Source organism: Camelus dromedarius, chromosome 3 (assembly GCF_036321535.1).
Source record: "Camelus dromedarius isolate mCamDro1 chromosome 3, mCamDro1.pat, whole genome shotgun sequence".
Lineage (NCBI taxonomy): Eukaryota > Metazoa > Chordata > Mammalia > Artiodactyla > Camelidae > Camelus > Camelus dromedarius.
This window is the reverse complement of record NC_087438.1, coordinates 45,699,957-45,721,747: the sequence shown is the minus strand read 5'-3', so window position 1 is coordinate 45,721,747 and position 21,791 is coordinate 45,699,957. Positions and strand designations below refer to the sequence as shown.

Here is a 21,791-nt window from a genome sequence, read left to right as displayed (position 1 = left end):
GATCCTTTATCCTGTTTTTCCATAATGGCTGTACCAGTTTATAATCCTAACAGCAGTGCACATCCTTGCCACGTTTGTTCTCCCTTTCCTTTTTGAGGATAGCCATCCTAATAGCTATGAAATGATACCTCATCTGGTTTTGACTTGCATTTCCCTGTTAACTAGTGATGTTGAGCATCTTTTTAGATACCTGTTGACCATTAATGTATCTTCTATGGAAAAAAAAATCTATTGAGGTCTTTTGCCTGTTTTTTAATTGGATTGTTTCTTTTGCTATTGAGTTACATGAGTTATTTATATATTTTAAATATTAACCCTTATTAGATATATGATTAGCAAATATTTTTCCCTTTCCATAGGCTGCTGTTCAGTTTGCTGATTGTTCTTTTGCTATGCAGAGGTATTTTAGTTTGATGAAGTCCCACTTACTTGTTTTTGATTTTGTTGCACTGTAGGTGTCATATCCAAAAAATCATTGCCAAGACCCATATCAAAGAGCTTTTTTCTTACATTTTTTCCCTAGGAGTTTCATGGTTTCAGGTCTTACAGTTAAGTCTTTAATCCAGATCAAGGTAATTTTGTGAGCGCTGTAAGACAGAGGTCTAGTTTCATTCTTTTACTTATGATTATTCCATTTCCCCAGCACTTATTGAAGAGAACATTTTTTCACCATTTAGTGTTCTTGGTTCCCTTGTTAAATATTAGTTGGCTTTATATGCTTGAGTCTATTTGGGGGCTCTTTATTCTGACCCATCTATATATTGTCTGTTTTTAAGTCAGTACCATACTGTTCTGGTTACTACAGTTTTACAGTAGAGCTGGAAATTGGGAAGCATAAAGTCTCTTGCTTTGTTCTCTCTCAGGATTGTTTTGGCTATTCAGGATCTTTTGTGGTTCCATATAAATTTAAAAATTGTTTTTTCTACTCCTCCAAAAATGTTATTGGAATATTGATAGGGATTGCATTCAATCTATAGATGGATTTTAGTATTCTTATAGTTCACAAACATGGGAGGCCTTTCCATTTACTTGTGTCTTTGATTTCTTTCATCAGTTTTCAGAGTAGAGATCTTTCACTACCTTGGTGAAGTTTATTCCTATATATTTTATTGTTTTTGATGCTATTTTAAATGAGATCATTTTCTTTATTTTAAATAATTCATTGTTGTGTATAGAAAAGCTACTGGTATTTGTATGTTAATTCTGTGTCCTTTATGTTGATACATTCTATATCTAGAAATTTCTATCATGAACAGGTGTCAAATTTTGTCAGATGCTTTTTTGTGTGTTGAGATGATGACAGGGTTTTTTCTTCAATTTTATTAATTTATGCATAACAATGATATTTTTGTATGTTGAACCATTCTTGCAACCCATGTATAAATCCCACTTGATCATGACGAATGATTCTTTTAAGGTGCTGCTGAACTCAGTTTGTTAGTATTTCACTGAGACCTTTTGCATCTATATTCATCAGGAATATTAGTCTGTAGTTTTCTAGTTTTTTTTTTTTTTTTTTCTGGCTTTGGTTTCAGAGTAATGCTGGGCTTATAAAATGAGTTTGGGGCTGTTCCCTCCTCTTTGAGTTTTGGGGAGAGTTTGAGAAGAATTGACATTAATTCTTCTCTAAATGTTTGGTAAAAATCACTAGTGAAGTCATCTGGTCCTGGGATTTTATTCATTGAGAGATTTTTTAAATTACTGATTCAATCTCCCTACTAGTACTTGGTCTACTCAGACTTTTATTTCTTCATGATTCAATCTAGTTTGTCTGTTTCTAAGAATTTTTCCATTTCTTCTATGTTGTCCAGTTTCCTGATATATAGTTCTATATTTAGAAACAGATTCAACTTGAAATTATTGGAATTACTCTCACCAGAGCAGAGAGCTTGGTCTCCCAAGATGAAAAGGCAAATCTCACGATACTTTGGGAGCCCCTTGGGAAAGAATTGGTGGAGATTCTTGGAAGAGTGGAGGAATAAAGTCTTCTGACAGAAGAGTTTGAGCATTCATCGTAGCCTCTTATGATCCTTGGTATATCTATGGTATTAGTTGTAATGTCTCCTTTTTCATTTATAGTTTTGTTGATTTGGGTCCTCTCTCTCTTTTGCTTAGTCTAGCTAAAGGTTTGCAATTTTATCTTCTCAAAGAACCAACTCTTAGTTGGTTTAATATTTTCTGTTCCTTTTCTGTGCTCTATTTCATTTATTTCTCTCTGGTCTTTATTATTTCCTTCCTTCTGCTGACTTTGGGCTCAGTTTATTCTTTTTTTAGTTGCTAAGTGCATAGAGTTAGATTATTTGGAATATTTTTTGCTTAATGTAGGCACTTTTGCTACAGACTTTCCTCTTAGAACTACTTTGGTGCATCCCATAAGTTTTGATATGTTGTCTTTTCGTTAGTCTCATGATCCTATTTTATTCTCTTTAATTTCTTCTTTGATTTATTGGTTGTTCAGGAGAGTGTTGTTTAATTTTTTTGTATTTGTGAATTTTCTGATTTTCCTCTTGTTATTGACTTGTAGTTTTATACCATTGTGGTCAGAGAAGACACTTGGTATAATTTCAGTCGTGGTGAATTTTGTGGCCTAACGTACAGTCTGTTCTAGAAAATGTTTGATGTGTGCTTGAGAAGAATGTGTATTCTGCTGCTGTTGGCTGGAATGTTCTGTGCAGTCTGTTAGGTCCATTTCGTCTATAGTGTTGTTCAACTGGGCTGTTTCCTTATTGATTTCCTGACTGAATGATCCGTCCAGTGCTGAGAGTAGAGGTATTAGGGTCTTCAACTATGATTGTATTGCTGTTTATTTCTCCTTTAGTTTGGTTTAGCTCTATTAGTTTTTGCTTTATGTACTTAGATGCTCCAGTTTGGCCCATAAATACAGCTGTTGTATCTTCTTGATGTATTAACCCTTTTTCATGTTATAATGTGTTTCTTTGTCTCTCTCTCTCTCTTTTTTTTTTTTTTTTTTACTATGTTTAGTTTAAAGTCTATTTTGTCTAATATAACTATCGGCTTTTTTTGAGGGGGAGTTACCATTTGCATGGACTATCTTATTCCATCCCTTTACTCTCAGTAAACGTGTATCTTTAGAGCTAAAGTGAGTCTCCTGTAGGGAGGACATGGTTGGATTTGGTTTTTAAATCCACTCAGCCATTCTTTGTCTTTCAATGGGAGAATTTAATATGTTTATGTTTAAAGTAATTCTTGAAAAGTAAGGACTTACTATTGCCATTTTGCTAGTACAGTTGACCTTTGAACAACGTGGGTTTGAACTGTGTGGGTCCATTTGTAGGTGGATTTTTTTTTTTTTTTAGTAGTAAATACTGCAGCACCACATGATCCATGGTTGGTTGAATCTGAGGACGTAGAACCACATACACAGAGGAACCACGTATATGGTGGGCTGACTCCAAGTTATAGCAGATTTTTGACTGTGGAGGGTTGACATCCCTAACCCCTGTGTTGTTCAAGGGTCACCCGTAGTTTTCTGGTTGGTAGATCCATTGTTCCTTGTTTATTACCCTGCTGTCTTTTTCTGTGTGTGGATGTCTTGTGGTAGCGGTATGCTTTGACTTCTTTATTGTGTTCTTTTGTGTAATTACAGAATTACAAGGGTTTTCCCTTGTGGTTACTATGAGGCACACATAAAATATCTTAAAGTAATAATGTTCTACTTTAAACTGATAACAACTTCAACAGAACTCATAAGCTGTGTACTTTTACTTCTCTGCCTCAGATTTTAGATTATCGTTGTTACTGTGTATATGTTTTTGATATTGTGTAACTAATAGCAGATTTTCATAGTTATGGTTATTTTCACTTCATTTTTAAAAATAACTTTCAGTTATTAGAGTGCTAAGTGAATTATGTACCACAATTACTGTATTGCATAATCTAATTATGACTATATATTTACCATTACCAATGAGATTTATGCTACCTTTTTATGTTTTTTATGATGTAAATTAGCATTCCTTTATCTGCTCGGAGAACTCCCTTTAGTATTTCTTGGAAGGCAGATCTGGTGGTAATGAACTCCCTCAGCTTTTGTTTAGAAAAGACTTTATTCCTCCTTTATTTCTGAGAGACACCTTCAGTGGGTATGGAATTCTTAATTGATAGTTATTTTCTTTCAATATGTTGAATATGTCACCCCATTTTCTCCTGGCCTGAAAAGTTTCTGTTGAGAACACTGTTGATAGTCTTATGGGGATTCCCTTGTATATAATTTCTCTCTTTTCTTTTGCTGCTCATAAAGTGCTTTCCTTGTCTTTGACTCTTGACAGTGTAATGTGTTTCAGTGTAGCTCTATGTAGATTCAACCTATGTGGGGCCTTTAGGGCCTTTGGGATCTGGATATCTGTATCTGGTTTGGGATCTTTTCAGCCATTATTGCTTTAGATGTGCTTCGTCCCTTTCACTTCCTCTTCTCCTTCTGGAATTCCCATAATGTGAATATTGCTTATTTTTATTGTGTCCCATAAGTCTTATAGGCTTTCTTCATTCTTTTTCCTTTTTTTGTCTTTTTGCTCCACTGACTTGTTAATTTTAGGTATCTTGTTTTCCAGGTCACTGATTCTTTCTTCTGTGGGGTTGTCTGGTTTTGAGCTCTCTATTGAATTATTCAGTTTACTGAATGTATACTTTAGCTCTAGGATGTCTGGTTTTTTGTTTTTTATGATTCTGTTTCTTTGTTGAACTTTGCGTTTTTGTCATGCAGTTTTCCTAATTTCATTTAGTTGTCTGTCTTTCTGTTCTTTGTTCACTAAGCTTAAGAGGATTATTCTGAGGTTTTTGACAGTTCATAGATTTCCATTTCTTTATGGTTAGTTATTAGAACTTTGTTAGTTTCCTTTGGTGGTGCCACATTTACCTGACTTTTTGTGGCCCATGATTCCTTGCATTGGTATCTGTGCATTTGAGTGTGTGGTCTGCTCTTCCAGACTTTGCAGGTTCACGCTGGCAGAGATAGTTCTTCACCAGTCAGTTCAGTTTGGGTTTCTGGTGGTTTGTCCTCTTACCATCCTTGGGCAGCCTGAGCCTACTATTGGGGTCTGTTTTGTGTGATGCAACTGTTGGAGCGCTGAGGTCAGGGGTGGGGGTGTGCACTGGCTGAGAACGGCTGGATAGGACTGCTGACTTGGTTCCTTGCCCAGGTGAGGCTGCAGGATGGGCTCGACTGTTGCCTGGATTCTCTGGTTAGGTGTGCTAGACGGTGGGGACTGGGTACTATATACTCAGTAGTAGGTGGGACTCTGAGTTAGCTTCCCAGTGCTGGCAGGGCAGCAGGATGGGACCCAGAGCTTGCACAACTCATTGTCTGGGGACCTGAATCAGGCAACCGTGTGCACTGCATATTCTGGCTAGGTGAGGCCACCAGTTTTACTCTGCAGACAGGAAAAGCATGGGCTGTGCTCTCTGTTGAAGTTCCACTGTAAGCAGGGCTGTTGGATGGGCCCTGCAGCTCCGTGTGTGCTCTGGTTAGGTTCCCTGCTCAGGCGGGCTGAAGGCTGTGTTCAGCAGCGAGCAGGGCTATGAATTCATTTCCCTGCCTGGGCGCACTGAGGAAAGCAGCTCCAGTGCCACGAAGGCTCTTTGTTTGTGGTCTTGACTCAGGTATACCCGTGCCCCAAGTCCCCTAGCTGGACAGGGCCACTGGCTTCATCCTGGGGGCAGTCGGCTCTGTCTGCCTGCCTCTCAACTGTCGTGTGGCTGGGTTGTGCTGCTTCTGGGTGTTCTCACCAGCCCTTCCCGTCCGATGAGGCTGGGGGCCATGTCCTGCAGTCCTGTCTGTCAGGTGGGGCTATGACTCAGCTCTTCTGCCTGGGCGTGGGCAGGCCAGGCTCCAGGGCCAGCAAAACTCCTCCTCTGGGGCCTTTAATCAGATAGACCTGAACCTTGCCAAGTATCCTAGGCAGACTGGGCCATTGACCTGGTTCTACGGATGAGCAAGGCTGCTGCTTGGGACAACTACTGAAGCACGGGTGCTTCGGCCTTCCTCCCTTGTCCTAGGATTCTCTCAGTTGTGTCTTGTCTGGGAATCGTTGTTCATTGCTCCTCTTGTGAGGGGGAGTGAAGTCAGGACTGACCTATGTCACTTACCAATAATAGCCATTCTGAGGTGATTCCTCATTGTGGTTTTGGTTTTCATTTCCCTGATGATTAGTGATATTGAGCACCTTTTCATGTACCTGTTGGCCATTCAAATATCTTCTTTAAAAAAATGTCTATTAGATCCTTTGCTCATTTTTAAATTGGATTATTTGTGGGATTTTTTTGCTATTAAGTTGTATGAGTTTTTTTAAAAATATATTTTGGTTATTAACCCCTTGTCAGATATGTGGTTTACAAATATACTTTCTCTCATCCTGTTGGTTGTCTTTTCTTTTTTTAGAGAGGTTTTTTAAATACCTTTATTGTGGTATGGTTCCTGTACAGTAAACTACACATTTCAGATGTACACTGTGATGAATTTTGATAGATGTATACACCAATGAAAGCACCACCACAATCAAGGTAGCTAGCATTTCTGTCACTCCCCAGGAGGTGCAGTTTTCAAATTCCCAATTTACCCCTTCCCACCCCCTTTACCCTCTGATAACCATAAGTTTGCTCTCTATGTCTATGAGTCTGTTTCTGTTTTGTAGGTAAGTTCATTTGTTCTTTTTTTTAGATTCCACATATAAGCAATATCGTGTGGCATTTTTCTTTCTTTCTGGCTTATTTTACTTAGAATGATGATCTCCAGGTTCATCCATGTTGCTGAAAATGGCATTATTTTATTCTTTTTTATGACATTGTGTGTGTGTGTGTGTGTGTGTGTGTGTATGTATGTACACACATACATACATACACACCACAACTTCTTTATCCAGTCATCTGTTGATGGACATTTGGGTCATTTTCATGTCTTGACTATTGTAAATAGTGCTTCTATGAACATTGGGGTGCATGTGTCTTTTTGAATTATAATATATTGTTCTCTGGGTTTATGCCCAGCAGTGGGATTGCTGGATCACATGGTAAGTCTATTTTTAGTATTTTAAGAAACCTCCATACCGTCCTCCACAGTGGCTTCACCAATCTACACTCCCACCAACAATATAGAAGGGTTCCTTTTTCTCCACACCCTCTCCAGCATTTATTGTTTCAAGATTTTTTAATGATGACCATTCTGGCTGATGTGCGGTGATATCTCATTGTAGTTTTGACTTGCATTTCTCTAACAATTAGTGATGTTGAGCATCTTATGTGCTTGTTGGCCATCTGTCTTCTTTGGAGATATGTCTATTTAGGCCTTCTGACCATTTTTTAATTGGGTTGCTTGTTTTTTAGATATTAAGGTGTATGAGCTGTTTGTATATTTTGGAAATTAGTCCCTTGTCAGTCACATCATTTGCAAATATTTTCTCCCATTCTGTTGGTTGTCTTTTCATTTTGTTGATGATATCCTTAGCTGTGCAAAAGCTTTTAAGTTTAATTAGATCCCATTTGTTTATTTTTGCTTTTATTTTCATTACTTTAGGAACTGGTTCAAAAAAAATACTGCTGTGATTTGTGTCCAAGAGCATTCTGCCTATGTTTTCCTCTAGGAGTTTAATAGTATCTGGTCTTACATTTAAGTCTTTAATCCATTTTGAGTCGATTTTTGTATATGGTGTTAGGGAATGTTTTAATTTCAGTCTTTTACAGGTAGCTGTCCAGTTTTCCCAGCACTGCTTATTGAAGAGACTGTCTTTTCCTCATTGTATAGTCTTGCCTCCTTTGTCATAGATTAATTGACCATAAATGTGTGAGTTTATTTCTGGACTTTCTATCCTGTTCCGTTTACCTATGTGTCTGTTTTTGTGCCAGTACCATACTGTTTTGATTACTGTAGCTTTGTAGTATAGTCTGAAGTCAGGGAGAGTGAATCCCTGAGCTCCATTCTTCTTTTTCAAGATTGTTTTGGCTATTCTTTTGTGTTTCCATACAAATTTTAACATTTTTTTCCCAGCTCTGTGAGAAATGTGAGGTAATTTGATAGGGATTATACTGAATCTGTATATTGCCTTGGGTAGTATGGCTACTTGAACAGTATTGATTCTTCCAATCCAAGAACACTGTATATCTTTCCATTTGCTTATGTGGTCTTCAATTTGTTTCATCAGTGTCTTAAAGTTTTTGGAGTACAGGTCTGTTACCTCCTTGGGTAGGTTTATTTGTAGGTATTTTATTCTTTTTGGTGCAATGATAAGTGGTATTGTTTCCTTAATTTGTTTTTTGGCAATTTTGTTGTTAGTGTATAGAAGTACAACTGATTTCTGTATATTAATTTTGCATCCCGCAACCTTACCATATTCATTGTATTGTTCTGCTAGTTTTCTGGTCACTTCTTTAGGGTTTTCTATGTATAGTATCATGTCATCTGTAAATAGTGACAGTTTTACTTCATTGCCTATTTGGATTCCTTTTATTTCTTTTTCTTCTCTGATTGCTATGGCTAGGAATTCCAAAACTATGCTGAATAAAGTGGTGAGAGTGGGCATCCTTGACTTATTCCTGATCTTAGAGGGAATGCTTTCAGCTTTTCACCATTAAGCATGATGTTAGCTATGGGTTTGTCATATATGGCCTTTATTATGTTGAGGCATGTTCCGTCTATGCCCACTTTCTGGAGTGTTTTTACCATAAATGGATGTTGAATTTTATCAAAAGGTTTTTCTGCATCTATTTAGATGATCATATGATTTTTACTCTTTAATTTGTTAATGTGGTGCATCACATTGATTAATTTGCTTATATTGAAAAATCCCTGCACCCCTGGGATAAATCCCATTTGATCATGGTGTATGATCCTTTTAATGCATTTTTTGGAGTCAGTTTGCTGGTATTTTGTTGAGGATTTTTGCATCTATATACATAAGTGATATTGGCCTGCAATTTTCTCTTTTTTGTGTGACATCTTTGTCTGGTTTTGGAATCAGGGTGATGATGGCCTCATAGAATGAATATGGAAGTGTTCCTTCTCCTGCAGTTTTTTAGAATAGTTTCAGAAGGATAGATGTTAACTCGTCTCTAAATGTTTGGTAGAAATCACCTGTGGAGCCATCTGGTCCTGGACTTTTGTTTGTTAGTTTTTAAATTACTGATTCAATTTCAGTACTGGTAATTGGTCTATTCATATTGTCTATTTCTTCCTGGTTCAGTCTTGGCAAATTGTACCTTTCTAAGAAATTGTCCATTTCTTATCTGTTGTCCTTTTTGTTGGCATATAGTTGCTCGTAGGAGCCTCTTATGATCCGTTGTATTTCTGTGGTGTCAGTTGTAGCTTTCCCTTCATTTCTGATTTTATTAATTTGGGCCCTCTCCCTTTTTTTCTTGATGAGTCTAACTAAAGATTTATCAATTTTGTTTCTCTTTTCAAAGAACCAGCTTTTAGTTTGATCTTTATTGTTTTTGTAGTCTCTGTTTCATTTATTTCTGCTCTAATCTTTATGATTTCTTTTCTTCTAGTAACTTTGGGATTTATTTGTTCTCGTTTCTCTAACTGCTTGAGGTTTAGGTTGAGTACTTGAGATTTTTCTTGTTTCCTGAGGTAGGCTTGTATTGCTATAAAATTCCCTCTGAGAACTGCTTTTGCTGCGTACAGAGGTTTTGGATCATTCTGTTTTCATTTTCATTTGTCTCAAAGTATTTTTTTATTTCCTCTTTTGATTTCTTCAGTGGTCCATTGGTTGTTTAGTAACATATTGTTTACCCTCCACATGTTTGCAGTTTTTGCAGTGTTTTTCTTGTAGTTGATTTCTAACCTTGCAGCATTGTGGTTGGAAAAGATCCTCGGTATGATTTCAATTTTTTTTAAATTTACTGAGGCTAGCTTTGTGGGCCAGAATGTGATTGATTCTGGATCGAGTTCCATGTGTACTTGAGAAGAATGTGTATTCTGTTCCTTTCAGATGGAATGCCCTATAGATCAGTCAAGTCCATCTGGCCTGATGTGTTATTTAGGGCCTGTATTTCCTTATTGATTTTTGACTGGATGACCTGTCCATTGGTGTAAATAGGGTGTTAAGTTCCCAGACTATTACTGCATTATGGTTGATTTCTCCTTTTATGTCTGTTCACAATTGCCTTATATATTGAGGTGCTCCTATGTTGGGTGCATATATATTTGCAATTGTTATATCCTCTTCTTGGATTGATCCCTTGAGAATTATGTAGTGTCCTTCTTTGTCTCTTGTAACAGTATTTTAAGATCTATTTTGTCTGATATAAGTATTGCTACTCCAGCTTTGTTTTGGTTTCCGTTTGCATGGAATCTTTTTCCATCCCCTTACTTTCACCCTGCATGTGTCTTTAGCTCTGAAGTGGGTCTCTTGTAGACATCATATATATGGGTCTTATTTTTGTATCCAATTAATTAAAATACTAGAAGTACTATTTCAACAACATAGTGAACTTAAGTAGTGGTTCTTAGATTTTAGTATGCATTAAAATCACTCAGGAGAACTTGAGACAGATTTCTGGGTCCCACCCTCAGTTATTGAGTCAGGGGTGGGACCCTTGAATAGGCCCTCCTAACAGGTTTCCAAGTGCTGCTGGTGATAAAGCTCTTAGTCTGAGGACCACACTTTGGGAACCACTGGTCTAAAGCAAACTCATGCCATTTTCTGCCATTCATTATTGGTCACTTATGTAACTGTCCACCAGTTGAGAGCCATGTGGTTAGGTTCCCCAGCAGGAAGAGCAACCAGTGAACTTTTCTCTGAGCTAGTGCATTTTCCAGGACTAGCTTAGGGGTGAGAGCTCTGGATGGAGTCAGACCATCTAGGTGCACTGTTCTGTACTCTAGTTGCTGTATGATTAAATAGATAATAATCACTTGGTATATCAATCAGAGACCAATCAGGAAAAAGGAAATGACTCTAGCTCTTAAAGAAAGGACTGAGTAAAGAGGACTGGTTACTCAGTTGATGGAAGTGGAAACCAAACAAGGGGTGGTGAGAGAAACCAGACGTTTAGCAACAGCAGAAAGCTGTTACCACCCCTTAAGCTAGAGTAAAAATGGGAGGTGGTAATGTTGGCTTCTACTGAGAGAGGGACCAGAGTGGGGCTGCTCAGACCCCAAAGAGAGGGTCTGTCTGGCAAGAGCTGGAGCCATAGGGGAGACTCACTACCCAGAAGCCAGAGGGCAAGAGACTCTGGGAGTAGGGTTCTCTGGGATACAGAACAGAGCAGGGGAAAAGCAGGAAACGAATCTCGAGTTACTGTCAGACTTGGTATGTTAGTCATTGTTGCCATGACCGTAATGACTTATGAGCCCCTCTCATCTCCATCACTAGACTATGTCTACATGTTAAGTGAGTGTAATATACATGCAAAATGGCCTCATTGTAAACTCATCTGGCCATCAAAAACAAAGAGGCAAGTTATCTCAGATTAAGACGGTTTATATATATGGACTTGATGCTACAGTGGCAAACCAGAATCTGGAGTGAAGCTTCGTTCCCCGTCTAGAGCCCCATGTTACACCTCTGCCTGATGCCTAGTGCCTGTGTCCCTGCACTGTAGCTCTTCAAAATATGCAGACTGTAGAACAGAGACAAAAGCAGACACCTTCAGAAACCATAGTTTGTGAAGAACGATTCTGAAGGTTTGGGAATTGATGATGAAGGAGAGGGATGGAGGAACAGAGGACACTACATTTTCTTAGAGCATGAACATGCCCTGAAATGACATCCCCGAGAGCTTTCTTTTCCTCACTAAGGATATAGTGAAATTAGGTAAATGACATTGAACCATCACTCATGTGACCACTCTTAAGTGTTTTTCTCACTTTACAAAAATGAGATGAAGTGAAAGGCGGTGAGTGGGGACCAGTGAAACAGAAGCAACATTTATCAACCAAAAGAGCAAGAGGGCAGTTTAAAAAATATTTCTTAGGTGATCATTGAAATTTCAAACCATAACGTAAGTTTCAAAACAACCTTTATTCTGTTTGAAGACCTAATACAATGCATTAAAGCAACTTAAAACAAGACATAGCTCCACTGAATCTATAGCTTGAACAAAATGTCAAGGAGGCACAGTCCCCCCGCCCTCCCCCCCCAGGTGCCTTGTAAAGGCAAAATTACAGCTGACCATGACATCCTCCCTCTCGTCAAAAGACCAACTTTATTTGAACAATGTCATAGAAACAGATTTGTAAAAACATTGAACAGATCATAGCTTTAAAAAATACACACATATAAATGAGTTTTTTTGTTTGTTTTGCTTTTTTTTTTTAATAGCAGCATCCGGGCAGCTAATGCTATCTCATGGTGACAAGTTCAGTATTAAGTTGGATAGTGTTTCCAATGAACCCAATTCTGTTCCCCTCTTGACTCATACATAATACTAGTAATTTATATAACTAGATTTAAAAAAAAAACAACAAGAATTTGGCCTTTTGGAACTTTGTCCCATGTGAGGCATTGTGCTTTAAACTGCCCCTTTCTTAAATGACCTTGAACTCAAATTTCAGGGTCTGCTTTCTAACTGACTTGGATACCATGCATAGCAAAAGCACAGTTGTTAGAACCAGCAGAATTTTTCTCCTAATAAGGAACATCAGTAGGACTTCCAAAACACATGACTAGTTCATAACCAGCTACGTGACAAAGCAATGGGTTCCCCACAGTGACAGCTCACATCAACACATTTTGACTTGACACACTGAAAGTAAGGATTTCCAAGTTCAGCGAGTCATGAGACCAGCTCCTCCAGGAGTCACTTTTAAACAGAAAAAAGCCAAAGAATTATGAACTTCTCACGTCACTTGCAAACAACTTTCACCTTTATAAGACAAAGCAACTTCAAAGGGAAAAAACAACCCACACACAGATACAAGAATTGTACTAGATATTGGCTTCTTATGTACTTGAACTCAACGACTGTGGATCTGTTTGGCTGAAAGATGTACTGGAAACACAGTCCATGCGCATATACACATATATACATATACCAAGGGCCAAGAGGTTGTCTGATGTGGCAAACACAAGCTTTCGCCTTTGCACATGGTTCTGATTTTTCTGTCATATGACATTAGGTCCCAATATCCTGCTAATACAGCCCTATCACAGCCTCTCTGCAGCTTAGCTTCCGGCTTTATCTTGAGGACGCTACACTGGGTGGAGAAAATCACTGCATGGATATAAGCATGGATCAGGAATGCCTCTGCTGTATTCCTTCATAAGCCACTGAGACAATGTTGTTAGGAGATGAATGACGGGACTCAGAGAGCCCTGCTGGTCCAGCGTCTACAAGGACACATGTGGTGGGCATGCTATACACAATCAAAAAGGCATCTGGCAGAGGTGCAACGTCGTAGGTAAGGTGTAACTCACTGTGATCTGAAACAATGAATCCTGCCTTTCTGGTCAAGGAAAAGTCTATTGCATTTCTGCTCGTGAGATGCAAAAATAAGGCAAGTGCCTAAATCCCACACCACCTTGTGAAGAGTGTTGAAGCAAAAACATGAACAAGACTGTAGCTTTTCAATGAAATATTCCATCTCAGATCTCATATTTTAGAAATTAAATGAAAGTTACATAACAGCATAGATGGATGTGGTACCAAAAAAAAAAATAAATAAACACCTAGTTTATAAACTACTACCCACTAATTGTTGGACTGCTGTGTGACGTGGAAGGATAGTTTGACAGCAGACTCAGAGACTAAAACCAGGGAAATCATCAGTTGTCTGGAGATGAGAGGGAGCTGGTCAGATCAGTATGGTCAAGTTTGAGGGCTGACAGTCTGGCTGTGAGACTGACTATTGCTTTCGATATGAGTAGCTTCATGTAAAAAGAAAAAAAAAACATTCTGCAGTTGATTAAGTCAGCTGCTAGATGGATTCTTTTAAAAGCATTTTAAAAGGAGCAACATTAAAAAAGAAAACAAACCCCCTCACCCTGGTATGTGAAAGAGAAATGAAGCTGTGGTGAATCTCATGTTGAGCAAGGAAAACTGAAGTTGTAAGATTCCATTTGCATCTCCCAGGGTGGTGACCGTGATGATAATTCCCTTTACTCTTCCCAACTCAGGTACAATTCCCACTGAACTGAAAAGCGTTTGCGTATGTAAATCAGGGAGAGAGACCTCGAGCTCTTGCCTTAAGTTGGAAAGAATTTTCTAACCCCCTCCTTTGCCCCACAGTGAAGTACAACACATACAGTTATTTGGATGCGTGAGGACTGTTAGGATTCTTACAATGGCCATGACTTGAACAAGTTCCCCACAGCCTGGGGCAGTAACAATTCTGATGATGTCTGTTTGCTTTATGATCTAAATTGAATAGAAAGCTAGGAAAAAATAACAAATGTCCAGATGAAGAGAGATTTTTCAGATCATGCTTTTTCTAAAATGGATGTTTGGTGGTTGTAATGGGTAGTCAATGTGAGAGACAGGTTTTCTCAATGCAGTGGTGACACCTTGAAATCAGTGTGTCAAACAGGGGTGAACACTGTTCCAGGAGCCCCCCCCCCATTACCCCTGCCTCCTTAAGAAAGAACTGAACTATCTGACCAGCTGCACTGTTAGCGTTCTAGTAGGTTTGTAATTGTCCTTAGGGTTTGAGTAGCAGATCCAAGTGGGAAAAGACTTCACTTTGCAGTGATTCACTTCTCCGTAATCACAAGAAAGTGCATGCCATTCGCCACCCCTCCCCCACCCCACCTGTACATCCCTTGCTCTATCCCCTCCCTAGATTCAAGAAGTTCACAATTCTTGATGAAACAAACATTGCCAGGTACCGTATTTTAAGTCTTGAAACATTGTTGAACTCAGCGATACTTTGTCATATTCATATATCTTTCTCTTTCTCTCTCTTTATTGAATAAAGCAGCTTTGAAGCTTATCAGGCACTGCCCAACAAAACATTTAGTCCAAAAAAATCTGTTATGAACTTTTTAAACTTGGGCTAACAGCCAAGTACTCTGTACAAGAAAAACTGTAAAATATTTCATAGTTTTAATTCTGAAGCCATTTTTTTTAAACTGGCATCCTGTACATTTAGTCTTAAAAAAAAAAGGAAATGAGTAACAAAATTGAATATTAACAAAAAAAAATCAAGGACAGTATTTTCAAGCAACAAAAATGGGGGTGGGGAAGCTTATTCTGAAGGTACATTGACAACAGGTAACAATGAAAATGAAGGATTGCATAGCACTGTGAAGTTAGCCTTCAGCAAAACACAACAGAAGCTATTTGGTATTGATACAAATCCATCTACTTGATAGTTAGTCATCCAATATTATGTACATATTTTATATACTAAATGTCATTCGTAAGTCCTTTTTGTTTTGAAGACTTTAAACAACACACTTTCTGGTACGTGGCTATGATAGAATTTCCTCTTAACAGATGACATGAGCCGACGTCCCTCAAAGTGTCCCTGGTGCCCGGAAGTGCCTTTCTGCTACATATCAGTTCATTTGTTAAGAAAATGAAATAATCCACAGTGCGGTGTCTGGGTCCAACGTGCACAGCAACACCCCGCTGTACCGAGCGTCCCCAGGCCGGGGCTCGTCCCCCTTCTGGTCGCCACAGTCCCCACTTGTGAGCTGGTAAAGCTTCTGAAAGCATGAACGAGCACCATAGTTAAAGGCCTCTTTGTTCCTGCACGCAGATTTTTGCATTTCTTTTTCTTGTGGTGTCGGGTGGGGTTGTGGCTTTAAATTAAACCAAAAAAAAAAAAAAAAAAAAAAAAAAAAAAACACCCAAAAAAGAGGGAAGAAAGAAAGGCGAGGCCCTCCAGACAAGGGAGAAACGTGTGGTCCTCGCTCGGTGCGAGGCTGCCGCCTCCCCAACGACGGTTCTGTCGAAAGCGCGAGTCCCATCTGAAGACAGACGGCTTCCCGGCCGCCGCTCAATTCCAAGGTCAGGCCGGAGAGGAGCCCTGTGCCGGCCGGAGGCCGCGGGAGCTGAACTTCAGGAGCGGTGGGGCCGGCCCTTCATCGCCGCTGTTGCGCGTACACCGGGTAGGCCAGTGTGACGTTGAGGGAGTCGTTGTGCTGCACGAGGGACGTGTGCTGGTAGTGGAGCACCAGCTCCTTGAGGGAGCCGTACAGGTTGTAGGGCTCCGCGAAGCCGTAGCCCGTGGCCGTCTTGTTGATGACGCAGTGCTTGACCTCGCCGTCCACCCTGCGGGCGGGGAGAGCACACAGGCCTGGGTGAGCGGGCGCGGTCCGCCACCGGGAGAAGGCAAGCCAGCCCCATTGAGCCGCTGTGTTTCCATCTTTGGGATGGAAAGGTAGTAATAACGTCTGTAACAGGGTGGCTCAGAGCAAGGAGACACCACGCAGGGCCTGCCTGAGGGATGCCTAGAGCGCGGCGGGCGGGCTCCGGGCGGTACCCCCACCCCCCACCCCGGTCCTGTTAGCGCAGGAACAGGCGGCCTCTGCAGCTCCGCATTCGCTCTCTACTCCCTTGTACTCCCTTGTCCTCGCTCCAAATGCTTCTCCTTACTTTCCTGTAGGAGTATTACTCTGCTTAAATGGAGGTAGTGCCTCGACTATAAAGTACCGGGGGCACTCCCTTCTCTGAAAGGGAACCCAAACTCACCCTTCAAAGTGCTCCCTAAACTATTCTGAAAGAAACAAGGAAAAATATGCCACATAACGGACATGTCTTCTCCAGGGGGGTTTATCTCAACGACAGTGACCAGGGTCCCTTCTCTTACTGTCTTAACCTGTTCCTCATGGGGACTTCACCTGAGGATGGTGCTTTCACGGGAATTACCTTCCAACTATACGGGAGCCAAAAACAAAAACCAAGCACTGCTACTTCCATTTCACGAGAAGGAGTTGCTAAATTGCTGCCCAAGCCCCCGACTAAACAACAGGTTTCTTTCTATTGGACCCTATTAACAGATACTCCTGCCTCAACGTGAAAATGCTGTTTTATTTCCTCTTTATTATTAAGATAACTTTTTCAGATCCTTGCCCCCAAGGTTGGTTGACTGACTGACTGACTGAATGAAAACACCTCCTTGAGAGGCTTGACAAGAACCATCCGCTGGAGATACGTACACCACAGAGCAGGCGTAGCAGCCCTGTTTACTGCTTTCCCGGACCAGAAAAGTTCCGTCTCGTTTCCCCCGCAGTAGGTTTTCGGCTTTGTTTCGGTTGCTGCTTCCCACGTTCCAGGTCTTCTCATCGTGGTGGGGCAAGTCCTCGTCATCTTCCACCAGCGAATATTGGCTAAGGAGGCAGGAGAGATTTCCCCATGAAGCACCTGGGAGCCACGAGCCTGCCCGCTCATCTCTTGGACCGAGTTCCTGGGCCTCCCACGAGCAGGTCAGGCCAGCGATCATGGTTCTGACTCAACCAGTGTCTCTGGCCTGAGTTGCCTCATCGGGTTTGGCTTTCAGTGTAGCCTCCCTGAACAAAGAGCAGCACTAAGGGACGCTCTTTCCTGTTTCCAAGTCAGCAACTCCGCTCAGCGACCTGGGCCGAGAGGAGGGTGTTCACCCATCCTGTCTGTCCAGTCCGGATCAGGAAACTGACTGCCTAGGAGGAATGCCAGTTTTGAAATAATTGAAACAAAACCTATACCTGAGCTTTAAAAATATACTGAAGTTGTCTTTTTCTCCCCCCAGCTTGTTCCCAAAATATGTTGGGATGTTTCAGATGGTTCCAGGACATCATTTTGGACACGGCATCACTTTAAAGCACTACGGGGGAAAACTTTACTTTCTTAAAATTCTGGGTAACGAGACTTGAGTTGATATATCTTCTCCTGTGAGACATTCCAGCCCTCACTTGTTCTGCAGACAAAGCAAGTCATGCATTTTTCCCTCCAGTGAAAAGAGACCCTGGCTGCCGCCCGCCTGGATTAACTACTTACTCTTCAGTGTTCTCATTGCCCAGCCACTCATTCAGCTTCTTCTGCCGAACACCTTTCTGAGTCAACCACCTGGAAAAGTTTTAAAAAGAAAACACATTAAGAACCCGTGCTTCATTTTAGCAAATGCCAGTCATGCGCAGACAGGGCTCCACCTCGGGTACGTACATCAAGTATTGGTCTCTGGTCTTTCTCAGCTGAATAAGGTCGGGTTTAATGCTGTTCATGCGCTTGTCAATCTCGCGGTACTCGGCCGCCTGCTTCTTCAAGTCCTCCTCCAGCCTTCGCCTGCTGTCGACAATTTCACTGATTCGAGACTTTAATTTTTCATAATTATGCATAATCCTACAGGCAAGAGAAATGCATCCGTAATTACCTGGCACATCATGAAAGGCTTCCCCAAAGTTTCGCTATGGATTCCCAGCAGTTTCCCTGGGGGAAAGAATGCTTTCTCGTCTGTCATTTCACAGAAATCAAGACCAGCTTTAAAGAGGGTAAGAGAATTTTGGTGATCTCTGGCAGAAGGGCAGTGCAAACCCTCCTGCTTCACTCACCTTTGTATTTCTTTCTCATTGCCTTCACGTTTAAACTTCTCTATGTATTCTTTGCTGTACCGCTCCTGAGTTTGGCACTGTTCTTCAAATATTTTTATAGTTTCATTAAATGCTTCAATAGCTGTTCTTTTCATTTGGATTTCCTGCAACACCATATGAATAAGACAAGGTCATTCCTTTTGCAGAACAATTTCTCATTGCAAGATGCTACCAGGACATTTGATTGGTGCTACCATCTAGCAGGTAAAGTACTTTGTAAGCAGGGTGGGATTCTAATTCATTAAGCCCCTTAAAATGGTATCACAGAAGCACACATTTCCTTTGGAGAATCTTCCCAGTCTGTGGAAGATGATGGCTGGTCAGTGTTCTACAATTTTCATCTTTAAAAAAAAAAATTTCCACTTTCTCAGCAGTTCATGGCATCCTGCTCCCTTTGGGGGTCCCAGGCACGTGATGGCCTAAGGAAGAGCAAGTCTTCAGGAGAAGACAGCAGTGCAGGTAGCCTCAACCTCTCCTGGCAGGATCAAAGCATGGCTAAATCCCCATTTCAGGGCCCAGACAAATCTGCGGACGTTCTGATTATTATTAGCTTTCGCTCCAAAAATAATTCTTCAATCAGGAATCATGTAAAAGGTTATAGAGGTATAATAAGGGGGGAGGGTATAGCTCAGTGGTAGCGCACTGTGCTTAGCATGCGCATGCACAAGGTCCTGGGTTCAATCCCCAGTGCCGCCATTAAAATAATAAAGAAATCTAATTTCCTCCCCCACCGAAAGGTTACAGACCTAATAAGTGAGCTCTCTCCCCCCACCTCACTGGCATAAACTCCACTTTTAAAATTCTTTTTGGAAGCTGAATATAACATGCATTAGGTCTAATAACCAGGTGTTCTGAAATCCTAATCTGATTTTCACAAAACTCACCTGGGAAGTACGGGTATAATCTTCATATAATCTATCATATTCCCGACTCTTTTCTTGAAATTGAGTGTTATATTCATGTAATTTTTTCCCTACAGCTTCAATATTATCTTCTTTGACAACTTGATCCTAGAAGGATGTGAGAGCAGAAGGAAAAGAAAAAAATTCAGTTGATAAGGTACATATATCAAAAGACAGCTGTTTGAGGATTTTTTTCCATGTCAGATATTTTGGTCATTTTACATTTTATTTAGCTACTATATACTTGTGAACACAAAATTACATGCAAGTTGTTCATACTTGATTAACATGAAATTCATCTGCTTCAAAATGTTATCTAAGCATTAAAAATATCTTCAATTATGATAACATGACTATTTGATTACCTGTTGGTATTTGGACACTGGATACAGTAATTTCACATCCAGTTTGGGATTATACTGAGCTAGAGATTCATTCCGGTAGTGGTTTATTAGTTCAACCACAGAATTGAAGGTTAATGGGTCAGAGAAGCCATATTTCCCATCTCGGTGAAATATTTTGATTAATTTGTTATTTCCTCCTTTCCTGTAAATGCAATACAAAAAATAATGGCATTAGAAGTCTCTTTAAAAAAATGGTTCATCACCACCTTGAACACTCCAATTTTAGCTACCTGCCCTCACTCACCTTAGTGTAAGAGTATAATCACCATGCATTTTAGTAGATGCATCTCGTACCAAAAAGGTCCCGTCGGCTGTATCTCGAAGTTTTTCATTCACTTCTTCCCTGCAGTGGAAAGACCATGAGAAGATAATGCTTACCTTGAGGAAGTGGTGATTTTTTTTCTTTAACATCTTTACTGTGGTATGGTTCCAGTAAACTACACATATTTCAGATGTACAATTTAATGAATTTTGATAGATGTATGCACCCAAGAAACCACCACCATAATTTCCTTCACTCCCCAAGAGGTGCAATTTGGTGATTCTTGAACCACATGACAAATCAGCACTGAAAAGTCATGATCCCAAAAAGGTTTCCACCCAACTCTTCACTCCCCTTAAAAAAGCAGCAGCTTAGACTCAAAATTTACTACGTGTTAAGATAGTAACACTAATTCTTGGCATTTCTATCTAATAGAGAAAGTGACTTCACACTCTGCCTTTAGGGAGTCCACTGCACCCTGCTGCTTCCCTGACATCTCTGTCAATAATGAAACTTTACGGGGATTTAATTTCCTGTGGCATCCAGTACCCACAGTTCCCTGGTGCTCAGTGACTTCTCTGGTCTTCTTTGGAAGGGAACCAACTATGCTTCATGCTTATGTTGGATGAGATCCTAAAAATGGAACTTAGCAAGCTGGTGCTTTTGCTTTTCTTTCTGTTCATCTAAAACTCCCTGTCTCTAGTGAAAACTCAAGAGTTTTTATAGCCTTACCTCGAGATATCGCCCCAGTACCATTCAGCATCTTGTAAGGACATATTGTTATTCATACCGTTGTTGGCTACAGTAGTGGGTTTTGGTGGTTTAGGAGGCAGTGCTGTAGATTAAGGAGAAGGAAAAAGTTTTTGCAATCCCAACTAAACATTTAAAATTAGACTTCAGTTTGTTTAATATTTTTTAAACATTTTCATGCAGAAAAGATATTAACTATGAAATATAGCAATAATGCACAATTCCATGAAACTTTTCTTAAAAAAAAAACAGAAAAAAAAATCAGAAGTCTTTCAGCCTACAGATCAAAATTTTAAAAAAGAGAAGAGCTTAGAGACCAACAAATAAAATGGGCTGGCCACGTGAATGAATTTCAGAGTAAAACCAGAGTTACAACATTTTCTACCTCTAGGCTCAAGCAGTATTAAAGTTTCATATCTGGTCAAATCTATCTAAAGAAACTACGAACAGAATCGCAGGAGGAATCTAATTTCCTCCTCTTATTTAATTATAAAAGACAAATTTGGTTTCTGCCCTCCACAAATGTTCATGCGGTAAAAAAAAAAAAAAAAAAAAAGCCCATCTACAGCAATGTTTTAAGAGGAGGAACTGGGTTTCCCTAATGGTTCTGCCAAAAGCCACTTTAAGAAACTCATCTGTGACCTAAATCTTAGTATTCATGTTAATATTCTCTTGGGATAACTGGGCTTTGTATTATGCCAAGACTGATTAAAAAACCATACCCCTCTTCCTCAATGTCAAATCAGTATTCATATACCAACTAGTGACAAATAGAGACGGCAGGGTTTCTGAATTTCTTAATTGGGAGAAAGGCTAACATGGGAATAAAAATTCAGAAAGCAAAATAGAATTTAGCTCAACATCCTAGACCTAAGTCGTAAGTTATAAAGCACTGTTACTGTTTTAAGCAAAAATTACTTCAGGAGTCTATCAGGAATACTTCATACAGACAGGGACTAAATAATGGAAAGCCAACTTCTTTTCTCATTTCAGTATTTTAATATAAGAGAGC

The 21,791-nt window shown here is 40.0% G+C and overlaps 1 protein-coding gene and 1 long non-coding RNA gene across 4 annotated transcripts in view; one reads left to right on the top strand and one right to left on the bottom strand.

Annotated features, from left to right (window-relative positions):
• The window catches only part of LOC135319739 (uncharacterized), a 362,830-nt gene extending 343,837 nt beyond the window's left edge, over positions 1-18,993 (top strand). The window contains exons 6-9 of the long non-coding RNA XR_010378574.1: positions 17,624-18,028; positions 18,220-18,362; positions 18,608-18,665; positions 18,833-18,993. This is a non-coding gene — a long non-coding RNA (uncharacterized LOC135319739). The remainder of the gene's footprint in view (positions 1-17,623; positions 18,029-18,219; positions 18,363-18,607; positions 18,666-18,832) is intronic.
• PIK3R1 (phosphoinositide-3-kinase regulatory subunit 1) overlaps positions 11,957-21,791 on the bottom strand; it is an 82,930-nt gene continuing 73,095 nt past the window's right edge. For all 3 annotated transcript variants that reach the window (XM_031446215.2, XM_031446223.2, XM_031446219.2), the window contains 9 exons: positions 20,762-20,864; positions 20,012-20,110; positions 19,729-19,909; positions 19,346-19,471; positions 18,423-18,565; positions 18,037-18,213; positions 17,872-17,940; positions 17,055-17,225; positions 11,957-16,167 (listed from right to left, as the gene is read on the bottom strand). In XM_031446215.2, the coding sequence (XP_031302075.1) occupies positions 15,978-16,167; positions 17,055-17,225; positions 17,872-17,940; positions 18,037-18,213; positions 18,423-18,565; positions 19,346-19,471; positions 19,729-19,909; positions 20,012-20,110; positions 20,762-20,864 (1,259 nt within the window). In that variant the 3' untranslated portion in view covers positions 11,957-15,977. The remainder of the gene's footprint in view (positions 16,168-17,054; positions 17,226-17,871; positions 17,941-18,036; positions 18,214-18,422; positions 18,566-19,345; positions 19,472-19,728; positions 19,910-20,011; positions 20,111-20,761; positions 20,865-21,791) is intronic.